Source organism: Pseudorca crassidens, chromosome 1, assembly GCF_039906515.1.
Source record: "Pseudorca crassidens isolate mPseCra1 chromosome 1, mPseCra1.hap1, whole genome shotgun sequence".
NCBI classification, from domain to species: Eukaryota; Metazoa; Chordata; class Mammalia; order Artiodactyla; family Delphinidae; genus Pseudorca; species Pseudorca crassidens.
Genome location: NC_090296.1, coordinates 93,263,135 through 93,275,153, shown reverse-complemented (window position 1 = coordinate 93,275,153; position 12,019 = coordinate 93,263,135). Strand labels below are relative to the sequence as shown.

The following is a 12,019-nucleotide window of genomic DNA, read 5'->3' as shown; positions in this document are numbered from 1 at the left end:
AATAGTCAGGTCTTCTTCACACCCCACCCTTTCGTCGGTTAATCTTGTGCTCTCTCACGCTGTGGATCTGATTGTTATCTGACTTTTGTGTCATATTGCTTTGTCTCCTTATATTAGGGTTGAGTTTAGAACATTGACTTTGAAATATAAGGACAGTGACTTTGAACCATGGTTCCCTACCAGCCCCATCACAGACTCACAAGTAACGTTAAAGAATCTGCACTCAGTAAATAATTGCTCAACTGATACATAATGGTGGGACCCTGAATAAGGAAAAAAGGGAATGAACTCTTAGTAAATATCTAATATGGGATTTAAGAGAATTACTTGAAATAAATCTAAATAAATCTAATAAGAATTTAAGACAATTCTTGCCCTTACAAAAAATGCATATTATATAAATAGTGTGCAATACACAATAAAGGTTTAAATTACTTGCTGTTGTATTGTTTGGAGTTATTTTAGTTTCTCCATTAAAGGCACCTCACATCTTTTTGGGAAACACATCCAGAATTTGATTTCTTATCTTAACTCTCCATTCAGACCTTAGTGTGTGGGGGCACAAAATATTGGCCAGGCTCTGTGTTTTGCTTTCAGTGTCACCCTCAGACCTGGGCTTTCCTCCTCTCATACCCATAGAGTCCATGAGGCCAAGGGGACATTCCCAGAAGGAGTCTGTGCCCACCTCTAGAATTCCCCATTTAAACGGCCTTGAGCCCACCTGTAGGGCTTGCATGGGGATTGTATATGTATCCACCACAGAGTAAGCTTACTGGTTGTGAAGCAGGCACTGTCCTAGCTTTTTCTACTAGAAAATTGAATGATCCATTGGGGAATTAGAAGCCATGTCCATCCTAAATTAGGGCATTTGATACCAAGCATCACCAAATTTAATGTTCTTAAAGTAATTTACCTCCATTAGTTTGTAGTGTTAGCTGTTGAAAGGAAAGAGGATACTGTGAGACAGGTACCAAATTGGTAGGATTTGGGGGATTCACAGTATTACTTTTCTCCAATACCTGCTTTTCTAATATAATTTAAATTAGGTTTTCCTGACTTAAAGTATATTAATATACTAATATATTTTAAATCAGGTTTTCCCCAACTTTGTCTTCTTATGTGCCTAATTTGTCCATCAACGAATAAAGGAGGCAGTCCCAGAATGCCTGAATATTCTTTCTTGGAGGAAATAGGAGAGAAATACGTTCCTGTTTTTAGCCCCACTCCTCCCTCAACAGTGACTGGTATCTGTTCCTAACACGGTGACACTTAGCAAGGTCCCCAGAACATCGTGTTCAGCTCAGGTGTTATATGTTTGGTGACTTTGTGTCCTTCCTTTCCAAGTTTGGGATTTTGGACTTACAAGGGACTGGCCTTGCTGTCTTCCTAGTTACTTTACCTCTAAAATGTCTGCTTTGCTACTACTGGTACTAATCACAATGTAAGAGTCGGCTAACAGTTTTCAGGTTGCTTCCTACTTTTTTTTAAATCTCAGAAGCAACCTGAAAACTGTTAGTATATGTCATGCCGTATTTTAATTAATCCTTATCTTTCCTGTTGACTTTAAGTAAGGATTGTGCAGCTGGGTCTGTAGCCAAGAGACTTGACTAGTCTGAGACAGTCCTTTATTACTGATATTTTCTCCCTTTTGCTTTTATTCCTTGGGTTACCATATAGTTTATCATTCAAACAGGATGCTTTTGAAGGTGAAAGAAGGGAATACTATTAATATTACACCTGGAAAATAGATGTAAACGGGGATTGACCAGAGCAAATCAGTACCTATGATCTTCTTTACTTAAGCCACTTAAATATATGCACTCTTCACAAATAGAGGATGTGAAGTTACTAGCTTTGTGACCATAAAGAAGTTATATAGTCTGTCTGGGCTTCTGTTTTATTTTGGTTTTGGCCTGTAAAGTGTGAATAATGTTTGTTCCTATCTCAGAGAGTCAATGGGAGAATTCAGTGAGAAAATGTATGTAAAATATTTAGCCAAGTTCCCAACATAAATATATTACATTTTACTTGTATGATTAATGATAAGTAAGACGAGCTTTGCATAACTTGCTTTTCAAATGACAATTTCTTGGACTTAGAAGTGCTAGATTGCCTTGATATGACCAGTTTGGGATTCAGGTTAACCTTAACCAGACCTCTATTCTCATTTCAGATTTTTGGGTTTCTGATATGCTTGGGAATTATTCTTGCAATAGGAAATTCAATCTGGGAGAATCAAGTTGGGGACCAGTTCAGAACTTTCCTCTTTTGGAATGAAGGAGAGAAGAACTCTGTGTTCTCAGGATTCTTAACATTCTGGTCATATATTATTATTCTCAACACAGTTGTGCCGATTTCTTTATATGTGAGGTAAGATGAGAGTTTATACTTTGGTGAAGCCATTGCATCAAAAGCCTTTGTTCTGTGTAATCATTTTTTTTGTTTTAAAACTACAACAATGAGATAGATGTCTCCCTCTAACTGCTTATGATCTGCTACATCTGTTACAAATGAGGCAACTAAACTGTTCAACTGTTTAACTATTTTACATTTTCAAATTACAAAAAATGCATTTCATTTTCTTCTTGATTTGGTTTCTTAGGAATGTTTCTTAGGAATGTTTTCCTTTGGAATACATAGACTATGATATAATCTCATGCAACCTGTTGAGTTAGAATTGGGTTGATGTTGGGAAAGAAATGGAAGAATATTTGGGGAGATCTATTGGGATGGTGCCTCTCTGGCACTGGTCTGGCTCCAGATACCTGGATTCAGACCCTATTCTACCACTTACTAGCTCCATAACCTTGGGCAAGTTACTTCACCTTCTAGGACCTCAGTGTCCTCATTTTACAAATGGAGAAAGTAATAGTTCTACTTAAAAAGACTGTGTGAGGAATAAACAAACCTGTAAAGCTCTAAGACAAATGGCTGACACATTGTAAGAGCTTAATGAATATTAATTTTTACTGTTATTATTAGTAACTATCAGTGAGTACATGGAGGAGTTGAAATATAGTTGGTGGCACTTATTCATTGTTGAATAAGAAGTATGGTTCATAACTCCCTCTACAACTTGATCTGTCGTTTCTAGATTTGGTTCTACAAACTAGAGCTAAAATGGTCTACCTATCTATCTATATATAAGCACACTTCTCTCTGTCTCTGTCTCTCTGTCTTGCTGTCTCTTTCTGTTTCTCTCTCTCTCTATATATGTATATACATATATGTGTGTGTATGTGTGTTTATATACATATATATTTGATAAGGCTTCAAAGTTGGCCCTAGAATCTGTACCTGAGACATTCCTGATGCTAATCCTACCAAGACTGAGTCAGATGGTCCCAAAGACACTGGAGCCAAGATGAGACCTGGTTGTTTGACATTCTTTTTTTTTTAAATTTATTTATTTGTTTTTTAAATTTTTGGCCTCACCGCATGGCTTGTGGGATCTTAGTTCCCCAATGAGGGATCAAACCCACACCCTCAGCAATGAAAGTGAGGAGTCCTACCCACTGGACCACGAGAGAATTCCCTATTCCCCTTTTTTAAGGGAGAAGAAGAAGAAGGTGGTAAATCCAGGATGAACAAAACTATTAAGAAGTATAACCTTAAAGGTAGCTCCTCTCCAAAAATAGAAATCATAGCAAACAGAACTGCATTGCTTTAACTTAGACTGTGTTCATCCAGCAGCCCTCTGCTGAGTGCCCACTGGGTGCCAGGCACTGTGCTAGGCATGGGGACATGCACGAATATGGACACGCCTTCCCTGGAGCAGCTCACAGTCCAGCCTCCCTCGGCAGATTAGAATCGAAGTCCCTTGGCAGCACGGTGTCCCCGTGTTTTTTTTTTTTTTTTTACACTGTATACATGTCAATCCCAATCACCCAATTCAGTACACCACCATCCCCACCCCACTGCGGTTTTCCCCACTTGGTGTCCATACGTCTCTTCTCTACATCTGTGTCTGAACTTCTGCCCTGCAAGCCAGCTCATCTGTAACATTTTTCTAGGTTCCAAATACATGCGTTAATATACGATATTTGTTTTTCTCTTTCTGACTTACTTCACTCTGTATGACAGTCTCTAGATCCGTCCACGTCTCAATAAATGACTCAATTTTGTTCCTTTTTATGGCTGAGTAATATTCCATTGTATATATGTACCACATCTTCTTTATCCATTCGTCTGTTGATGGGCATTTAGGCTGCTTCCATGACCTGGCTATTATAAATAGTGCTACAGTAAACATCAGGGTGCACGTGTCTTTTTGAATTATGGTTTTCTCTGGGTATATGCCCAGTAGTGGGATTGCTGGATCATATGGTAATTCTACTTTTAATTTTTTAAGAAACCTCCATATAGTTCTCCATAGTGGCTGTATCAGTTTACATTCCCACCAACAGTGCAAGAGGGTTCTCTTTCTCCACACCCTCTCCAGCATTTGTTGTTCGTAGATTTTCTGATGATGCTCATTCTAACTGGTGTGAGGTGATACCTCATTGTAGTTTTGATTTGCATTTCTCTAATAATTAATGAAGTTGAGAAGCTTCTCATGTGCTTCTTGGCCATCTGTATGTCTTCTTTGGAGAAATGTCTATTTAGGTCTTCTGCCCATTTTTGGATTGGGTTGTTTCTTTAATATTGAGCTGCATGAGCTGTTTATATATTTTGGAGATTAATCCTTGTCCGTTGATTTGTATGCAAATATTTTCTCCCATTCTGAGGGTTGTCTTTTTGTCTTGTTTATGGTTTCCTTTGCTGTGTAAAAGCTATGAAGTTTCATTAGGTCCCATTTGTTTATTTTTGTTTTTATTTCCATTGCTCTAAGAGGTGGATCAAAAAAGATCTTGCTGTGATTTATGTCAAAGAGTTTTCTTCCTATGTTTTCCTCTAAGAGTTTTAGAGTGTTTGGTCTTACATTTAGGTCTCGACTCCATTTGAGTTTATTTTTGTGCATGGTGTTAGAGAGTATTCTAATTTCATTCTTTTACATGTAGCTGTCCAGTTTCCCCAGCATCACTTATTGAAGAGGCTGTCTTTTCTCCATTGTATATCCTTGCCTCCTTTGTCATAGATTACTTGACCATAGGTGCATGGGTTTATCTCTGGGCTTTCAATCTTGTTCCATTGATCTAGGTAATTGTCTTGATTACTGTAGCTTTGTAGTATAGTCTGAAGTCGGGGAGTCTGATTCCTCCAGCTCTGTTTTTTCCCCTCAAGACTGCTTTGGCTATTTGGGGTCTTTTGTGTCTCCATACAAATTTTAAGATGATTTGTTCTAGTTCCATAAAAAATGCCATTGGTAATTTGATAGGGATTGCATTGAATCTGTAGATTGCTTTGGGTAGTAGAGTCATTTTCACAATATTGATTCTTCCAATCCAAGAACATGGTATATCTCTCCATCTGTTGGTATCATCTTTAATTTCTTTCATCAGTGTCTTATAGTTTTCTACATACAGGTCTTTTGTCTCCCTAGGTAGGTTTATTCCTAGGTATTTTATTCTTTTTGTTCCAATGGTAAATGGGAGTGTTGCCATAATTTCTATTTCAGATTTTTCATCATTAGTGTATAGGAATGCAAGAGATTTCTGTGCATTAATTTTGTATCCTGCTACTTTACCAAATTCATTGATTAGCTCTAGTAGTTTTCTGGTGGCATTTTTAGAATTCTCTATGTATGGTATCATGTCATCTGCAAACAGTGACAGTTTTACTTCTTTTCCGATTTGGATTCCTTTTATTTCTTTTTCTTCTCTGATTGCCGTGGCTAGGACTTCCAAAACTATGTTGAATGATAGTGGTGAGAGTGGACATCCTTGTCTCGTTCCTGATCTTAGAGTAAATGCTTTCAGTTTTTCACCATTGAGAATGATGTTTGCTGTGGGTTTGTTGTGTATGGTCTTTATTATGTTGAGGTAGGTTCCCTCTATGCCCACTTTCTGGAGAGTTTTTATCATGCATGGGTGTTGAATTTTGTGAAAAGCTTTTTCTGCATCTATTCAGATGATCATATGAATTTTATTCTTCTATTTCTTAATATGGTGTATCACATTGATTGATTTGCATACATTGAAGAATCCTTGCATCCCTGGGATAAATCCCAGTTGGTCGTGGTATATGATCCTTTTAATGTGTTGTTGGATTCTGTTTGCTAGTATTTTGTTGAGGATTTTTGCATCTATATTCATCAGTGATATTGGTCTGTAATTTTCTTTTTTTGTAGTATTATTGTCTGGTTTTGGTATCAGGGTGATGGGGACCTCATAGAATGAGTTTGGGAGTGTTCCTTCCTTTGCAATTTTTTGGAAGAGTTTGAGAAGGACGGGTGTTAGCTCTTCTCTAAATGTTTGATAGAATTCACCTGTGAAGCCATCTGGTCCTGGACTTTTGTTTGTTGGAAGATTTTTAATCACAGTGTCAATTTCATTACTTGTGATTGGTCTGTTCATATTTTCTATTTCTTCCTGATTCAGTCTTGGAAGGTTATACCTTTCTAAGAATTTGTCCATTTCTTTCAGGTTGTCTATTTTATTGGCATAGCGTTGCTTGTAGTAGTCTCTTAGGATGCTTTGTATTTCTGCGGTGTCTGTTGTAACTTCTCCTTTTTCATTTCTAATTTTATTGATTTGAGTCCTCTCCCTCTTTTTCTTGATGAGTCTGGCTACTGGTTTATCAATTTTGTTTATCTTTTCAAGGAACCAGCTTTTATTTTTATTGATCTTTGCTATTGTTTTCTTTGTTTCTATTTCATTTATTTCCACTCTGATCTTTATGATTTCTTTCCTTCTGCTAACTTTGGGTTTTGTTTGTTCTTCTCTCTCTAGTTCCTTTAGGTGTAAGGTTAGATTGTTTACTTGAGATTTTTCTTGTTTCTTGAGGTAGGCTTGTATAGCTATAAACTTCCCTCTTAGAACTGCTTTTGCTGCATCCCATAGGTTTTGGATTGTCATGTTTTCATTGTCATTTGTCTCTAGGTATTTTTTGATTTCCTCTTTGATTTCTTCAGTGATCTCTTGGTTATTGAGTAATGTATTGTTTAGCCTCATGTATTTGTGTTTTTTAAGTTTTTTTCCCTGTAATTCATTTCTAATTTCATAGCGTTTTGGTCAGAAAATATGTTTGATATGATTTCAATTTTCTTAAATTTACTGAGGCTTGATTTGTGACCCAAGATGTGATCTATCCTGGAGAATGTTCTGTGCGCACTTGAGAAGAAAGTATAATCTGCTTTTTTTGGATGGAATGTCCTATAAATATCAATTAAATCTATCTGGTCTATTCTGTCATTTAAAGTTTCTGTTTCCTTATTTATTTTCATTTTGGATGGTCTGTCCATTGGTGCAAGTGAGGTTTTAAAGTCCCCCACTATGATTGTGTTACTGTTGATTTCCTCTTTTATAGCTGTTAGCCGTTGCCTTATCTATTGAGGTTCTCCTATGTTGGGTTATATATTTATAATTGTTATAATTGTTATACCTTCTTCTTGGATTGATCCCTTGATCATTATGTAGTGTCCTTCCTTGTCTCTTGTAACATTCTCTATTTTTAAGTCTATTTTATCTGATACGAGTATAGCTACTCCAGCTTTCTTTTGATTTCCATTTGCATGGAATATCTTTTTCCATCCCCTCACTTTAAGTGTGTATTTGTCCCTGGGTCTGACATGGGTCTCTTGTAGACAGCATATATATGGATCTTGTTTCTGTATCCATTCAGCAAGCCTGTGTCTTTTGGTTGGAGCATTTAATCCATTCACGTTTAAGGTAATTATCAATATGTATGTTCCTATGCCTATTTTTTTAATTGTTTTGGGTTTGTTTTTGTAGGTCCTTTTCTTCTCTTGTGAACCTAGAGAAGTTCCTTTAGCATTTGTTGTAGAGCTGGTTTGGTGGTGCTGAATTCTCTTAGCTTTTGCTTGTCTGTAAAGCTTTTGATTTCTCCATTGAATCTAAATGAGATCCTTGCCGGGTAGAGTAATCTTGGGTGTAGTTTCTTCCCTTTCATCACTTTAAGTATATCATGTGCCACTCCCTTCTGGCTTGTAGAGTTTCTGCTGAGAAATCAGCTGTTAACCTTATGGGATTTCCCTTGTATGTTATTTATCGTTTTTTCCCTTGCTGCTTTCAATAATTTTGCATTGTCTTTAATTTTTGCCAAATTGATTAATATGTGTCTCGGCGTGTTTCTCCTGGGGTTTCTCCTGTATGGGACTCTCTGCACTTCCTGGACTTGTGTGGCTATTTCCTTTCCCACGTTAGGGAAGTTTTCAACTATAATCTCTTCAAATATTTTCTCTGGTCCTTTCTCTCTCTCTTCTCCTTCTGGGACCCCTATAATGCAAATGTTGTTGCGTTTAATGTTGTCCCAGAGGTCTCTTAAGCTGTCTTCATTTCTTTTCATTCTTTTTTCTTTAGTCTGTTCCGCAGCAGTGAAATCTACCATTCTGTCTTCCAGGTCACTTATCCGTTCTTCTGCCTCAGTTATTCTGCTATTGATTCCTTCTAGTGTAGTTTTCATTTTAGTTATTGTATTGTTCATCTCTGTTTGTTTGTTCTTTAATTCTTCTAGGTCTATGTTAAACATTTCTTGCATCTTCTTGCTCTTTGCCTCCATTCTTTTTCTGAGGTCCTGGATCATCTTCACTATCATTATTCTGAATTCTTTTTCTGGAAGGTTGCCTATCTCCACTTCATTTAGTTGTTTTTCTGGGGTTTTATCTTGTTCCTTCATCTGGTATATAGCCCTCTGCCTTTTCATCTTGTCTATCTTTCTGTGAATGTGGTTTTTATTCCACAGGCTGCAGGATTGTATTTTTTCTTGCTTCTGCTGTCTGCCCTCTGGTGGATGAGGCTATCTAAGAGGCTTGATGATAGGCTCTGGTGGTGGGTAGAGGTTACTGTTGCTCTGGTGGACAGAGCTCAGTAAAACTTTAATCCACTTGACTGTTGATGGGTGGGGCTGGGTTCCCTCCCTCTTGGTTGTTTTGCCTGAGGCTACCCAACACTGGAGCCTACCTGGACTCTTTGGTGGGGCTAATGACAGACTCTGGGAGGGCTCACACCAAGGAGTACTTCCTGAACTTCTGCTGCCAGTGTCCTTGTCCCCATGGTGAAACAGAGCCACCCCCTGCCTCTGCAGGAGACCCTCCAACACTAGCAGGTAGGTCTGGTTCAGTCTCCCCTGGGATCACTGCTCCTTCCCCTGGGTCCCGATGCACACACTACTTTGTGTGTTCCCTCCAAGAGTGGGGTCTCTGTTTACCCCAGTCCTGTCGAAGTCCTGCAATCAATTCCCACTAGGCTTCAAAGTTTGTTTCTTTAGGAATTCCTCCTCCCGTTGCCAGACCCCCAGGTTGGGAAGCCTGACGTGGGGCTCAGAACCTTCACTCCAGTGGGTGGACTTCTTTGGTATAAGTGTTCACCAGTCTGTGAGTCACCCACCCACCAGTTATGGGATTTGATTTTACTGTGATTGCGCCCCTCCTACCATCTCATTGTGGCTTCTCCTTTGTCTTTGGATGTGGGGTATCTTTTTTGGTGAGTTCCAGTGTCTTCCTGTCAATGATTGTCCAGCAGGTAGTTGTGATTCTGGTGTTTTCGCAAGAGGGAGTGAGAGCACATCCTTCTACTCCGCCATCTTGTTTCCTCCATCGACATTCCTCATCACCAGTATTTTAACAATAAACAAAATCACCAGCTCTAAATCCCCACTAATTTTTACGAGCTTCTTTTTCTCTCTTTCCAAAATCCTAACTCTGATGAAACAAGGGAAGGTTAATGCACAAAATCCACCCTTGTTTTAGAGAGCAGTTAGGAAACTGAAATGTCAAGTTGTGGGAAATTGACTGGAAGTAGTGGGATGTGGTCACAACACCACAAAATGCTTTGGGCCTTCTGGAGCTGTGGTCAGAGCAGGCTCTATTTAAAATGTATCCTACTGGCTCATCTTTGATTCTGAGGACCTCTTATGCTTGTATCCAATTATAAAGTCTGTAGTAAATCCTGCTCTTTGCCAGAGGAGCTATGGTCAGCTTTTATAGCTTTCCTTTTATGTCGAAATGAATAATAAATGCTCATAGTGGCTTACCATCTGCACACGTACAGCTTCATGTGTCCTCACGAAGGAAGTGTATTTCGTATACACTCTTTCTTTGAAGTGCACTGGCATTTTTCATTTAATGATTTTTAAGATTGTTTTTTTAAAGACCACGGCTAGATTCCCAGGTTCCTTTTCCTTCTAATGTGTCCCCCACAGTGGCAGAATGAAAACCTATTTGGAATAGTCTGAGCCCAAGTTCTCGTCTTGTCACTGCCACTAATAGCTGTGTGACCTTGGAGAAAGCACTTGGCTTCTCTGTGCCTTAGTTTGCCTATGAAATATGTGCTCTAAAATGAGCAGATTGAGATAATTGATTTCTGAGTTCCTTTCTGCTCCAAATAACATCACCTTACCTCTAGATAGCATTTCATATTTTACATAAAGTGCTTTCACATGCATTATCTCATTTATGTCTCCCCAAAATCTTTTGAAGTAGTTATTGCTGAACTTCTTTTATAAATGAGATGATTTTTTCAGGATTGTGGAGCTGGTTAGGGACAGAGCCAAGATCCAAACCTAAGTCTTCTAACACTTGGCACATTGTCTATGTCTTAAGTTGTGCATGATTTATTAATCGGCCAAGACATCAAGAGAAAAAAAAAAAAAAGAGGCTAGAATTTTCTACCTGTTGGTAAGCCATGGTATTGATGAAGATAAATGTGAGCATTTTTGCTCACCAAATAAGAATAGTGATTCTGAGTTCAGCTTGAGGGAAAAAAGCATTCCAGGGAATTTCAGGTTGCTAAGACAGAGATCTGGAAAAAGAGAAATCATAGGTATTTCTGATTGGAGGGATGAAGGCCTTCTACAAAAGCTTCCATTACACCTTTGAATAGGTACAAGGAATAAATTAGTGCCATGTCACTTGAGGATAAAAGTGTAGACTTTACTTTGAATGCTTAACAATTCTATGTGAGCATAGGACATTGATTTTGGTAGGGTATTTCTATGCTGTCAGTTTATCTGTAGTGTTAAAACATACCCAGCTACAGTTTTTTAATACATCATCTTAAGAAGTGCAGCTGTTGTACTCCCAAGAAATTAGCTTTTTAGTGTTTTTTCCAAAACAAAAGAAACTCGTTTCTATGTTGCTTATTTTGCCTCAGAATGGGCAGAATCATAAGCCCTGTTCTTTGAGCCTCCAGGCAGAAAACACTAAGCAGCTTGATTATACTGACTCTGCGCATTTGTCTCCTTTTCTCTGCTGTTATAAAACAAAGAGCTAAATGTTCCATTGTGACTCTCCTAAATGCTCTTTTCCCAAACAAAAAGGATACTCTTTCTCTCTACAGACTATTTTAAGGTCTAAGAATTCAAATTAATTTAGAGTACTTCCACTGACTTGAACTGCAACACAAAAGGATCAAATTCTGCTCTCCATTAATTTTGCTTAGATTTTTAGGGAGATACTTTACTTTTAGATAAATGAAAGCTTCAAGTGATTGATCAGTTACCTGCATAATGCCATTTTTATGGCATTCTTAAGGTCAGGTCTTCATTGACGTTACCAAATGCCTGAATTCTAGTCTTGGTTCTGTGGTTAATTATTTGTGTGACCTTGGGTTAGTCACTTAACCTCTCTATGTCTTATTGTCCTTCTTGGTGAAATTAGGGAATAGAGGGTCAGATTTCTCATTCAACACTAACTGACTGCCTGTGACAGGTAAGGCACTCTGCCTGGTCCATGGTAAGTGCTAATGCTTTCTCAGTGAATGGAATAGGAAGAACAAAGCTGAATTAGAACAGCCATCAAGGAACTTACAAGGAAGTGGGGTGGGAATGATATGAAAAATGAATCATGATAAGATAAGGTATAAATAAATACATGCAGAATATGACATTCATTTTTATGTCTTATGATTCTACAGAGTCATAGTGTGATTTTTTACTTTGTGTGAAAACAAGTGTTACCATT

At 38.1% G+C, this 12,019-nt stretch overlaps 1 protein-coding gene across 9 annotated transcripts in view; it reads left to right on the top strand.

Annotated features, from left to right (window-relative positions):
- ATP8B4 (ATPase phospholipid transporting 8B4 (putative)) overlaps nt 1-12,019 on the top strand; it is a 256,643-nt gene that overhangs the window by 152,730 nt on the left and 91,894 nt on the right. For all 9 annotated transcript variants that reach the window (XM_067746383.1, XM_067746444.1, XM_067746423.1 and 6 more), the window contains one exon: nt 2,174-2,370. In XM_067746383.1, the coding sequence (XP_067602484.1) occupies nt 2,174-2,370 (197 nt within the window). The remainder of the gene's footprint in view (nt 1-2,173; nt 2,371-12,019) is intronic.